This window comes from Amblyomma americanum, chromosome 10, assembly GCF_052857255.1.
Source record: "Amblyomma americanum isolate KBUSLIRL-KWMA chromosome 10, ASM5285725v1, whole genome shotgun sequence".
NCBI lineage: Eukaryota > Metazoa > Arthropoda > Arachnida > Ixodida > Ixodidae > Amblyomma > Amblyomma americanum.
Window position 1 is genome coordinate 17,864,620 of NC_135506.1, and position 13,760 is coordinate 17,878,379.

General features: G+C 48.8%; 1 protein-coding gene and 1 pseudogene across 2 annotated transcripts; both read left to right on the plus strand.

Moving 5' to 3' along the window:
• The first annotated feature begins 2,935 nt into the window (after positions 1-2,935).
• On the plus strand, positions 2,936-6,422 carry LOC144107954 (neuroglian pseudogene; annotated as a pseudogene). Its single transcript, XR_013309444.1, has 2 exons — positions 2,936-3,145; positions 5,042-6,422. The product of XR_013309444.1 is annotated as a neuroglian pseudogene (transcript).
• A 2,199-nt stretch (positions 6,423-8,621) lies between these two features.
• On the plus strand, positions 8,622-11,808 carry LOC144107126 (neuroglian-like). The gene is made up of 2 exons (XM_077640116.1): positions 8,622-8,946; positions 10,396-11,808. Exon 2 carries the CDS (start codon positions 10,398-10,400, stop codon positions 10,857-10,859), a length of 462 nt encoding a protein of 153 aa, XP_077496242.1. The 5' UTR covers positions 8,622-8,946; positions 10,396-10,397; the 3' UTR covers positions 10,860-11,808.
• The last annotated feature ends 1,952 nt before the right edge of the window (positions 11,809-13,760 follow it).

Genomic DNA, 13,760 nt, shown 5'->3' on the forward strand with positions numbered 1-13,760 from the left:
TAGCACAGCGCCACGCCAGCTTCGCCAGCTCTTCAATGTTTCTCATGGTTGGCCGTTTTGTACGAATATTCGCGCAAGTATTCGATTCGTATTCGGTTCGGTTTTATCACTGTTTGATTTCTTCACAAAAGTTTCAGCAGTATCATATTACTTAACTACTACTTGACTAAAACTAGGTGCACCTGCGGATACCCACCGGTAAGAAATTCTTTTCCCACCTACATGGCGTGTGTCGCTGCCGATGGTGTTGCGAAACAAACCTTGGCTTAACTGTAATGAGAATATTGTATTTATAGTGTATTGGTAATAGAATTCGACGTCTTATGATACGCAGCGGCTAGTTCCAAAGCACCGTTCGCTGCGGCTGCAAGAAGCGACTTACTAGCCTGTGTGCCATGTATTCTTGCTTCTATGTTGCAGATATATAAGCTTATCTACTGCCATTTTTTATATATCGAATTATCGACATATCGAACTATGTGGCGATCCCCTTCCAGTTCGATGCATCTGGGTTCGTATTTCGGATCCCAGCCTTCTATGACAGCTATATTTCTTTTGATGGCAGCGCGTTCAGGACACGTGACGAAAACCGTCAGCTTGCGGTGTCTCGAAAGAACGTCAAGAAACTGACTCTTTTGTGAGCGCGCACTCCCAGGTGGCGTTTCCTGAACGCCTCATAAACGCTGAGCATTATTCTTAGGTGTAAGCATGAATTGGCACAAACAGCTTAAGCGCGGTAAAATAAAACTGCCAAGTGTTTACGCTCTGCTGAATGACGCGCTAAACTCGGCTAAAGCTGACGCTGTCCTGCTGCTTGTCCTTTGCTAAAGGCTAAGGCCTACTGTAAAGCATAAGACCAGCTGACGGTCACGTGACCGGATGTTGACCGTCTACGTTGTCACGTGACCGGACGTTGATGGTGTACGCTCTGAATCTGCCGCGGAGGGCTCCGTATAACAGCTTCAGCTGTAAAAAAAAATTGAAAGAAGTTTGCTGTTGAATATTGCTGAAGTAGAATGAAAAGAAAGGTTTTACCGGGAATATCGCCTTTCATTGTCAACGCTTGGCTCAGCGATGCTGTGAAAGTTTTTACGTTACTATAGGAAAGGGAAAAGTTCATAGTCCGTACAGGAGAGGTTATTTCACAGTCCTTACTGTCAGCACGCAGATGTCCTTGGCTGCGATTTCAGGAATCGGGTATGGGGATAGTCAGTAAATTCCTTTTTTAGTGCCTCCAATCAAACAAAACCAGGAAAACTCGTTGAGTTGGGGCATGCCTTCTGAACCTTAAAAAGGAGAAAATGAACGCACTGCAAGAAGACAATAAAAGAAAGCCTGAAGAAAACTCTGCCCGCGGGCGCCAAATCACGATAAAAGTTCACCCATTTCTTCGTCACTCCTGCGGTTTAGTTTCGCAATAAGTAAGAATGAAGACTTAGCGATTCTGTTTCTTCTTGAGGAGTTACGTAAGCAATTCACTGCAATCGATGAATGGGTCATTTCACATAGTAAGGAACAACGATTTGTAGATCACAATAATTTACTCGCGCTGGACCCTTTCTTTAAACCTCACAATCTTGGTTATCTCCTTCACCGGTTCTGACGAACGACAAACGGAAGGCATTGGTCAGAAGTGGCACTCGCGGTTGATAATTGATAATTGGTTTTTGGAGAAAGGAAATGGCGCAGTATCTGTCTCATATATCGTTGGACACCTGAACTGCGCCGTAAGGGAAGGGACAAGGGAGGGAGTGAAAGAAGAAAGGAAGAAAGAGGTGCCGTAGTGGAGGGCTCCGGAATAATTTCGACCACCTGGGGATCTTTAACGTGCACTGACATCGCACAGCACACGGGCGCCTTAGCGTTTTTCCTCCATAAAAACGCAACCGCCGCGGTCGGGTTCGAACTCGGGAACTCCGGATCAGCAGTCGAGCGCCCTAACCACTGAGCCACCGCGGAGGGGGCACTCGCGGACGAAGTGCGAAATGTGCGCTGATGTGATCCGCCACACTGGCGCCGAGTACAACGAAGGAAAAGCTACGTAGTATGTGGTACCGCATACGCGCAGACACGCACCGGCACTGCCACCAACTAGGCAGCCTAAAGAGCGAAGTCAGCGATTTTACAATATTACTACTTTGGTTTCGAACCCAAAGCGGAAAAAGCTTCTGCTCGTGTTCTTCAAGATTGGATCTGTTATCTAACGTAGCAGACAGGCTATTCCGCATTTCTTGGGACATCCTTCTTTTCCCAGCTGGACAAATGTTTGATGCCCAATGGACGCTCGATCAGTTCTTCCTGTGGTGCAGAAAATTCAGAAATGTGACATGCTTTCAGCAGCTGCGACCAATGTATTTGTTTCATGCGCCCAAAATAAAAATTAACTAAAAATATTTGCATTTAAGGAATTAATTTCCATGTAGTGTCATTAATTATTCTGAGCAGAAATTTGTAACGTAATTTAATAACATGTGCGCAATTTTAGTGTAAGCTATTAGTAATCTGATTTAATTGCATCCAAAACGTAACCTTCCTAGCCACCGCGGTGGCTCAGTAGTTACGGTGCTCGGCAGCTGACCCGAAAGACGCGGGTTAGATCCCGTCCGCGGCGATCACATTTCGACGGAGGCAAAATGTTCGAGGCCTGTGTACTGTGCGTTGTCAATGCACGTTAAACAACCCAAGGTGGTCGAAACTTCCGGAGCCATTCACTACGGCGTCCCCCACAACCTGAGTCGCTCTGGGACGTTAAACCCGCATAAGACCAAGAGTAACCTTCCTAGCATGCGCACGTGTTTGCACTCCATCACCCCATCTTGGTCAATCTTTGCTGGACTGATGCCAAGGGGCGGCGAGACAGCTCATATGGCTATTTTTTTCGAAGCGAGCAATTTTAGCGCCCCGCGAGCTCGTCGTTCTTCTTAAAGGTCGTCGCGTTGAGTCCAGGATGCACCGTCGATCCGCAATCACCGGAAGAGAAGCCTCATCCGTATCCCTTGCCCTCAAACCACCTGATATTCGCCGCCACGAGGCACAACGTCGTGAGTTGTTCACAGCCGAGGACGTCTGACAAGCCAGAAGCGGCGCGAGTGTGATCAACCGGACCACACTTCGCTCCTTCTATTTCGGCGGGACAAGCTTAACAGTAAGAAAGCACCTCTCAATGTCGACGCCTTAAATCAATGCCTTAGTTTTTGTGTGCTCTCTGATGTCCTGCTGAGTGTGCGCATTAAATATGTGTCAATAAGGAGCAATTACCCATTGGCAACCACTCAAGCGCAGCCATGCGGCTACAAAGAAAAGCTATACAGCTTTCTCAGAAACTTCGCAAAGAAAAAAATTTGTCCTGGTCCGGGGTTCGAACCCGGGACCACCGCTTCACCGGAGCAGTCGCTCTACCAACTGCACTAACTGGGAGGGCAGGCTTATGGTAGGGCGAGAAGTTTGACAAAACTGTATAGCTTTCCTTTGTAGCCGCATGGCTGCGTTTGGGTGGATGCCAATGAGTAATTACTCCTTGTTAAAAATCTACTCCACCTTGGGGGATTCCCCTGATCGTTTGACCATTAAATATGTAATTGCATGTCTTCTTTTTTCCTGAGCTGTCGCTGAGTGTTGTTGACCTGTCAGTGCCAGCGGTGTCTGAAAACGTATTACGCATGATGGTGCGGGTTACCCTAGCTGATATACCACTTTTATGTATATCCGTCCGCTTTACAAAAATGGCCCTCCGGGGGCTGTAGTTATTGTAAATAAATAACTAATTAGATGCATGCTAAATACTGAGTGTTCCAGCTAAAGGGGGACCAAAGCTAAAAAATAAAATCAGCACGCTCTACGAGGTAGCAGCTATGACACAGGGTCATAGGTTGCCGTCGTGACCATGTTATAATAGCTTTCAGTGTGCTTTATTTCCCAACAAACACACATTACCTCACTTTTTATTGCTAACTTTGGCCAAAATCTTGAATATAAAAGTTGCCCAAGGGGTGTTGAAAAATCTCTATTTTAGTTTTATTTTCTCCAAAAAGTATTTAGCGTAGTCCCTTTTTTTTTCGAGCATAAAATGAGTCCCGCGAAATGCTTAAACATTTTCGTGTGACTACGTGTTCCCTCATCGCGATGTTAGCCCCGTCAAACGTGGCTATGTAAAAGAATTGAGTTACGCAAAGCCACAGAAAATAAAAACAAGCCATCGGTGGGTGTGATGGCTCCAAGATCATTGCGGGAACTTCGCTTCATTTGAGCCTGGTTTCAGGAAGAGGCCAGCATATCTGAACAGTTTCAAATGCGAAGAACGAATTTAGTGTCTGCGCAGTCCTCTGCAGTCGAGGATGTTAATAATGTACATACCTGCAGTGCTATAATAATATGGCGACCATATATATCAGACAGTTAAACATGGGGCGCTCTAAATGCCACAAAACAGCAGTCCGAGGTAGAGAATCGCAACTTTGCACAGGATGAAACAACAGAATGCAGAAGGGAAGATAGCTCGCACCGTCTGCATCTGCCCTTAAGTCCTGCTGAAAGCAACGCTACTCTACCTTCAGCATGTGTGTCCACCTGACACAAAGTCGTACCTTCCTGAGAATAACAGAGGGCAACTCACTTGCTCACCATAGACGGGTCAGCTCTTAGTTCGGGGCCTATTTTGGGGCTCGCCTAGTAAAACGCTACCTTAGACGACAGAATCTTTCCGCAGTACTTCTTGGGCACGCAAAAGAGCTGGAGCAGATTAATGACCTTATATGTGCAATGGCGACAACTATCTGCGCTATGAGTCCCGAAGCATGTGGTAAATGCCTCCGCAATGAATTAGACCACGCGCAGGATTTTTTGAAGCACACGAAACTTCCAGTACAAAAGAGTTTTCACACTTGGTCTCAATCTAAGTTTGTCAGACGCGTCCGTTGAGCAAACTCACGAACTCGTGGTCAGCAAACGAACACCGCAGACACTCATTCACCGCAGCGAGTATTTCATGACCCGAGTTTCTGCACGCAGCAAAAGCAGAAACGGATGGTGTACTTAAACGCAGGAATGAGGGCTGGTCCACTGCAGCCGCTGGCTCTACTGCTGCTTGCTGCAGCGACGTCGGTCGGCAGCACCCAGACCACCGCGCCGCCCACCATGGTGAAGCAACCGCCGCAAGAAATGCTGTACACCGTGTCTCGTTCACACAGCGAGAGGGACAGCCCATTCGATCTGGAGTGCGAGGCCGAGGGAAACCCCGAACCCATCTACAAGTGGACAAAGAATGGCGAGGAGTTTAACACCGCCCTCCTGGGCGACCGCATCGTGCAGAAGCCGCACAGCGGCTCCCTCACCTTCATCAAGCCGGGCAACGAGGACGAAGGTCTGTATCAGTGCCAGGCGACAAACCCGTACGGCACGTCGGTATCCAACGCCGTCTGGGTGCGTAAGGCCGAGATGGGCGAGTTTGCCAGCGGTCCCCCTAAAGTGGTCCGTGCCACGGAGGGTGCCCCGCTGTCCCTGGAGTGTGAGCCTCCAGTGGGAGGATACCCGGCACCTAGCCTTTTATGGGGAATCCTGCACGAGAACGGAGGGCTGCGCAAGGTCCATCCTTGGAGGATCACGGTCGATCCCGAGGGTAGACTGCACTTCTCGCACGTCGAGCTGCACGACCAGGTCCCAGATTCCGTGTACGCTTGCGTTGCGGGATCGGAATTCTTGCATGAGTACGAAATTGTCACCAAGGTCCGACTCGAAGTAGAGCCAGTGCCAAGCATTACAGAACTTGCCCCAATCCAGCAATACGCGTCGCCCTCGAACCTAACGGCCCTTCGAGGCCACAATCTCAAGCTGTACTGCATCTACGGCGGTATGCCACTGCCGCAGATCACTTGGAGAAAGCGGGGCACGGACATTCTTACATCAACAGACCGTTTCGCGTACGGCGATGCCAACAAGACGCTGGAGATCAAGTCGGTGGACTTCGAGGACGAAGGCACTTACGAGTGCCACGCAAGCAACGGGGTGGGAGCTGACCAGAAGCACACCATAGACGTCAAGGTGGAGGCAGCGCCGTATTGGCCGCATGTGCCAAACAACACCGCCGCGGCTGAAGGGGAGAGCGTCCAGTTCGAATGTGCCGCCGCGGGTGTACCCGAGCCTGAGTTGCAGTGGTTCGTCAACGGTGTGCCCATCGAGAGGGCGGAGCCTAACGCGCGACGAAAGGTCGAAGGGCCCGTGCTCAGTATCGAGTCACTTTCCAGGAGAGACACGGCTGTATTCCAGTGCAACGCCTCCAACCCTCATGGATACGCCTTTCGGGACTTCTACGTCAATGTGGCTTGACGAGTTATGTTTATCGTACTGCCCACTCGCTACCTTTGCCTGTCACAAATGTAAAGCATAAATATATCAATGTCAAAATAAAACTGCCTTTTTCTTCGGCAAACCCGAAAGATGCCTTCAAATATTAGTGCTCATAGGGCTCACGGCGCCGCACTCGTAAAAGCGGCAGGAGAAGCACTGCGAGTGTGGGCATATGAGAGGACGTATTTGTGCTTTTGTCCCCTTTTTCATATTTATTTCAATGAAACGTGCACACACGCACACAACTGGGCTAATAGCCAAAGCTAGTGCAGGCCCATTTCACGGACGTAATGGCTCTGAAAACGCATGTGGTGGACATGGGCAAACATCAACCGAGGTTCTTTCGATTGAACCTTTGTGAATACATAATGCAGAAAGATTCGCACCATAAATAAAACGCACACAGAAGAACAGGAACAAACAAGACAGGACTGTGCTGCTACTGGTTTGTTCCTGGTCTTGTGTGTGCGTATTATTTATGCTGCGAATCTTTTCTACATTATGAATAGCAACCAACTGGCCCAAACCACCGTGCTACTGCTCTGTGAATCATGTGGCGAAATAGGATCACTTGATCACTCTCTCTTTTCCTGTGGGCGGTTCGCTTCTATGCGTAGACTTCATCTGGAGATTCCCCTCGCTCGATTAGGGCTTCCACTCTCTATTCCGGTGCTTCTTTCATCTGGGGCAGGCGCCAACGGATATGTCCTAGAATCAGTGTGTGATTATCTCTATAAATACATCATTGCGCCAGGGAGATTTCTTAGTTATAATTATTAGATTTTTTCTATTACAACAAAATTTCACTTACGACAATTTTAATTGTACCTAACGTTAGAATGTGAAACTCACCCTGGCCAATACCTCACTGTGGGTATGTGGTATTCCTCCAGAGGCCAAAAACAACAACACCAAATATACGAATATATATGAATATAGGAATATATGCGCGTCGAATATGGGACGTGCATGCGCTAGTCATCAGCCAGCGTAGCCTCGACGCGGCCACTACGCCGCCAGGTGGCGCAAAGGCAGCTTGAAAACACCGCTCCGGCATCTCGCAAAATTTTGTCCACGACTGTACCTAATGTTAGAATGGGCAACGCACCCTGGGCAATCCCTCGCTATGGGTACATGATATTCCTCGAGACGACGACAACGACAACAACAAACAACAACAACAACGAACTCAGGCCAGCTTTGCAGTCACAGGGACCTGCTCTTGCCCTGTGCGGTGGCGGCTAAGGTTACTCGATCCTGTATCGGGGCATCCTAGTGGCACCTATACGATGAAGCTTGGCGCTGCCATAGGTGGCGGTGTAATCGATTGCTGCAATGGATAGAATTTGTAAGCAGGGCATCTGCCTCCCTGCAGTTTTTTCTTCACCGAAGCTTGTCGGGATAACATAGCATTCCATCAAGGTTATATACAAAGTGGCGGGGTAAGACCGGTTACATACCAAATCGCCAAATATTCGAGCAGTATGTATACAAGAGTCCACTTAAAAGAGGCAAGCAAAAGTGCTTTTCAACTCGGCCAAGACCGTTCTCGGACATATATAGTATCTTGCAATCCTGTGTCGGAATGCTGATGTACTTGAGAGACCCTGCTATTGGCATGCCATTGCGAGTCGTCTCCTGGCAGATGCTAGCACTTAGATCACGATCTGCTGCACAGCCAAACAAAGAGTTCTGAAAGTACTCCCGCGATCACATTCCACCAAGAGCTTTCAGCGCTCGATCGGCCATCATTCTAGTGCGATTCGTTCCGGAGGAAGATGAAACAAATCGCTTGCTTGTGCAAACAAAAAACCTACGTGGACACGAGCATACTCTGCAAAAACTGCTTGTTTGAAGTCAATTCGACGCTGCAGTTCCTGTAAGTGCTTGGCGGAGGTCAATTCTCCGATGGCACATCTCCAAAACTTATGTTTTGCTTCTTTTCCTTCATCAGTAGTCGAAAGAAAAAGATGTCGCTTTTCTTCTTGTATTAATTAGCGCGACACAACGTCCAACCACTCGGCTTCATCGAGAAAAACACGGCGAAAAGTCATAGTGCGAGGCCTGATCCACAGCACCACGCTGCCAAAAGTTGAATGCTATGCCAGCCAGGCCAAGCGACGCCCTTCGCACGTGCTCCGATCCGTCATTTGGGACGTAAGCAAGGACACGTTTATTGCAGCGTGAATGGCGCACGTGTTTAACCTTCGCGACCCAAACTTGGTTAATTTTTCTTGCTGCAGTGATGCCGCTGGAGCGGCGAACTCTCATATTACTCGTGTATCTCTGCTTTCTTTCGAAGGGTGTAATTTTAGCGCTCCCGCAAGGTCACTCGTCTCACGTCGGCCTTTCCCCAGAGGCCTCTACGCAGCGTCGCCACTGCAATCACCGCGAAAGGAGGAAGGGACGTCCGAGAGGTGCTGCATTACGAGCCAGTAAGCTCTCAGATGTTTCCCTCCCCACAAAGCAACTTATTTAGACAAGAATATGGTGTGGTTGAGTAGTTCGTCGGCTGAGGCATCAGAGGAGCTAGAGACTGCGTGAAAGTGGCCAGCCAGACCAGGAACGACTGTAACTTCGGTACTTGTGGCAACACCTTGGCAAGTAAGAAACCACTCGTCTTTACTTGCATGCATCTGATATACAGGGTGTTCATGCTAATCAGAACCAAAGTCCCGAAAAAGATAGAGAAAAAAGAGCGGGCTGTGCTTTTATTCTACTGCTTTACGGTTGCAGGAAGTAATCCTGAAAAGGCCAGACCATTTTTAATGTGCCTAATTAACACATTAATGAAGAGAGATTAGCCGCATTTTTGCCGCTAACATATAGAGCAAAATTTTTAAAGAGGAGGCTGGAAAATATTTCAGATTTTTTGTTTAAAGAAAAGTGAACGTGGTTAATTTTTTCAGCCCCACAAAAAACCACGGGCTTTCAAATCGCAAGTGACTAAACGCCTTGGCGCCGCGATGTTAGATCCTGAAATGCGCCTCTACTGAAGGAATTCGGTCCCGCAATGCCACAGCGAATAATGAGGTTATACCGCCAATCGTGACTGTTAGTTGCAGCTTTCGGCGCGACAGAGAGGTCTCATCTTGCTCGCAGCTATGTGACAAACCAGCTGTAATCTGTGCAGCAAAACTGGGCCGCGTTATATAAGCGAAAACCACCATTGGTCAACGAGCAGCACTCTAGTAAAATGTGGTCGGGCGGAAGAAAGCTTCCCGACAGGCTTACTTTGGAGACCTCGGAAGCTGCGCTAATGGCGCCTACGACGTCTATAGAGCTTCCCGCCTATTATTGTGGCCAATTCGAGATTGAGGCAACTAATACACTGTTTAACATCGCGAAGACGCCTAGCAGCTGTCATGCACGCGCTATCGATGCCACTATACGGCGTAATGGAGCACAGTGCAAGCTTAATTACTTAAAACTCGATTTAAGGAACCAGTGTGGCGTTTTCACTGGTTCCACAGCCTTCAAGTGTGAGAAATGAAAATTCTGTCCCCGCAGTCGTAGGAAAGCATCGCAGTTATCGATGCTAATTTAAATAGTGCAGTGAGAATATGGTAATCATACCTGACACAAGTACATTCAGAGCGCCCTCAGCCTCATCGTGCTGCCTGTGGAATTTCCAACGCCTTTGTTCGGGAAGAACTCAACTATTGCAATTATGTCCTAGTTCTTTCGCAGTGATTCTTTTAAAATTAGACCGAAATATTATTAAAAATGCTGCGTTGCCGGAGCTGGTTTGGTTATTCGTTTATAAGATTTTATGTGCGGATACAACACGGTGGTCTATGAGGCACGCCCCCTTTAATGAACGGCTCCGAACTGACAGCCGCTGCATGCACAGTTCTTTCACGTGCACCAACTTCTCAGTACCAGGCGCATTTACACTTCACCTCTGTCGAAATCAGGCCGTCTAGCGCTGTAATCGAACCCGCGTATTCGCGTTCAACAAACGAACGCCATAGACATCCACCGCGGCCAACCTTTCACGCCCCGAGTTTCGCCAGAGGCAAAATTTAACACGCATGGTGTTGTGACACGCAGGAATGAAGGTTGGACCAGTGCAACCTCTGGTGCTCCTGTTGCTTGCTGCAGTGGCAGTGGCCAGCACCATTCAGCTGGCCTCGCCGCCCACCCTGGTGAAGCAACCACCGCGCGAAATCCGGTACACGGTGTCTGTCTCCAACGATGAGTCGGAGGATAGACCCTTCGTCTTGGAGTGCGAAGCCGTGGGAAACCCCGAACCCAGCTACAAGTGGACAAAGAATGGCCGGGAGTTTGACCCCACCCACTCCGACGACCGCATCACTCAGCAGCCAGGCCGCGGCTCACTCGTCTTCACCCAGCCGAGTGACGAAGACGAAGGGATGTACCAATGCGAGGCGACAAACCCTCATGGCACGTTCGTGTCCACCACCTCCTGGGTACGCAAGGTCGAGACAGGCGAGTCTGCCGATGGTCCGCCTAAAGTGGTCCGTGCCACGGAGGGTGCTTCGCTGTCCTTGTAGCGTAAGGAGGACACAGGAAGATACCCAAAGGAGGATACCCACACCCTAGTTTTCTGGGTCATCCTCCAAGCGAATGGAGCGCTCCGCAACGTCATTTCTGCGAGGATCACGGTCGATCCAGAGGGTGTACTACACTTCTCATGGGTTGAACTAAATTACCAGCTCTCAGATGCCGTTTATGCTTGCACGGCGGCATCGGAATTCCGGCATGAGTACAAGTTTGTCAACAAGGTCCAGCTGCAAGTAGAGTCAGTGCCAGGTGCAGAAAATGCTCAAATTGCGCCAGTCCAGCAGTACGTGTCGCCACCGAACATTACGGCCCTCCGAGGTCACAAGCTCAGGCTGTACTGCATCTACGGCTGTTCGCCGTTGCCTCAAATCTCCTGGACCAAGCAGGGAACTGGGAGACTTACACCAGCGGAACGCTACGCGTACGACAATGTCAACAAGACGCTGGAGATCAAATCGGTGAGCTTCGAAGACGAAGACACGTATGAGTGCCAAGCAAGTAACGGAGCGGGGCCAGACCAGACGCATACCGTGCACGTAAAGGTAGAAGCCGCGCCGTATTGGCAGCATGTGCCAAACAACACAGTCGCGGCTGAAGGGGAGAGCGTCCGGTTCGAATGTGCCGCTGGGGCTGTACCCGAACCTTAATTGCAGTGGTTCGTCAACGGTGTGCCTATCGAGAGGGCAGAGCCTAACCCGCGACGCAAGGTTGACGGGCCTGTGCTCACTATCGAGACACTGACCATGAGTGACACTGCTGTATTCAATGCGACGCCTCCAGCCCTGATGGATATGCCCTTCGGGACGTCTACGTCAATGTGGTCGGTGCTTGACGAGTTGTTTTATCGTACTGTCTACTCCATAACATTGCCTGTCCCAATTGTAAAGTATGTAATCACACGGGTGTCAAAATAAAACTTTTTATTCGGCAAACACTAAAGATGCTTTAAAATTTTAGTACACATAGGGCCTCACGGTGCCGCACTAGTAAATGAGAAGGGAGAAGCACTGTGAACAGACGAGAGGACGTATTTGTGCATTTGGAGTGCAGCTCCCATAGAACCCCTGGAATTTCGTTGTCGTTTTTAGGTTGTTGAAAACGTTTACTGCCACAACTGAGTATGAGCCCCGTTGATAGATTCCCTATTTCAGGATTACATTTATCGAGGTAGCTGAAGCGGCCCTGTTTACAAGCCACTTCTGGACCTCAGAGCCTGTGTTCAGCAAGGCAGCACCACTGTTTAATAGTTTGGGGAAGGGATAGGGGATATGCCTTGTTTTTCAGGCAGGCCCGTAAAAATTCGGCAGATAAAATGCAGTATATCCGCAGTGCCAACAATCTGGCCCGTAAAATTTTGGACACCAGGTGTGACAGTATTTGGTTTGTACTCATATTAATGTTATTTCTTCGTCCTTGCTTAATTCTGTCGAGGTTTTGGGATATTCAGAAGCTTATAGCATATAGTCCTGTGGGATTTCAGCTAAGGTGCGTATAGAGTCCCGCGTCATAGTTGTAATCATTCAGCTACGGTGCCCGGGGTCGTAATCCAAGCGCATCCTCAGGCAGTCGAGATCTCAGACTCACAAACCGCATGTAGAAACCACATCCAGGGCAGCGTCATTGAGAAGGCCACTCGAATCCTCGCGGATAGGAACTTTTTTAAAAATCACTCACAAAATGATCCCCCAGGCATCAAGGGGCACGGGACAACGAACTAGCACACGCCCTCGCAGGCGAATGCTGTTATTCAGGTCATCTAGGCCAGCTTCCGTTTCATATCCTTTTCCATCCTCCTCATCCTTCTCTTCGAGGTCGATATTTAGGCACAATTTGCAAAGCCTGATCGGTACAGCACACAGACTATATGAGAGCTAGCCAAAGGGCTCGTAAACACTCTGAAACTCTCTTGAAGGAGTTAAGTGACTTTGACAAAAAAGGAAGAAATAAAATAAATATTACATCTGAAAGAAGTAAACACAACCATAACGGAACACGTGGCTCGAAGAGGCCAGGTTTGCAATCACAAGGACCTGCTCTTGCCCTGCGCGGTGGCGCCTAGGGTGCATGTATCGGGGCATCCTAGTGGCACCTATACGATCAAGCCTGCTGCAATGGTTAGAATATGTAAGTAGCGCACGTGTATAACACACCAGCCTCTCTTCCGTTTGTTCTTCACCGGAGTTTGTCGGCATAACATTGCATTCCATCATGGTTATATACAAAGTGGCGGGGTAAGACAGGTTACATACCAGATCACCTAATATTCGAGCAGAATGTATACAAGAGCACACTTAAACGAGGCAAGCAAAAGTGCTTTTCAACTCGGCCACGAGCGTGCTCGAACATAGTATATTGCAATCCTGTGTCGGAATGCTGATGTACTTGAGAGACCCTGCTATTGGCATGCCCTTGCGAGTCGTCTCCTGGCGGATGCTAGAACTTCCGACTACAATCTGCTGCACAGCCAAACAAAGAGTTCTGAAAGTACTCCAGCGATCGCATGCCACCAGGGGCTTTCAGCGCTCGATCGGCAATCATTCTAGTGCGATTCGTTCCGGAGGAAGATGAAACAAATCGCTTGCTTGTGCAAACAAAAAAACTACGTGGACACGAGCATACTCTGCAAAAACTGCCTGCCTGCAATCAATTCGACGACGCAGTTCCCGTAAGCGTTTGGCGGAGGTCAATTATCCGATGGCACATCTCCGAAATCTACTTTTTGCGGCTTTTCCTTCATCAGGAATGGAAATAAATATACGTCGTTTTTGTTCTTCTATTAATTAGCGCGGCACAACGTCCAATTACTCGGCTGCATCGAGAAAAACACGGCGAAAAGTCATAGCGCGAGACATTATCCGCAGCACCACGCTGCCAGAAGTTGAATGCTATAC

What these genes read in the sequence shown, in the direction of transcription:
- LOC144107126 (XM_077640116.1), top strand. Translation starts at nt 10,398, where the DNA reads ATGAAGGTTGGACCAGTGCAACCTCTGGTGCTCCTGTTGCTTGCTGCA.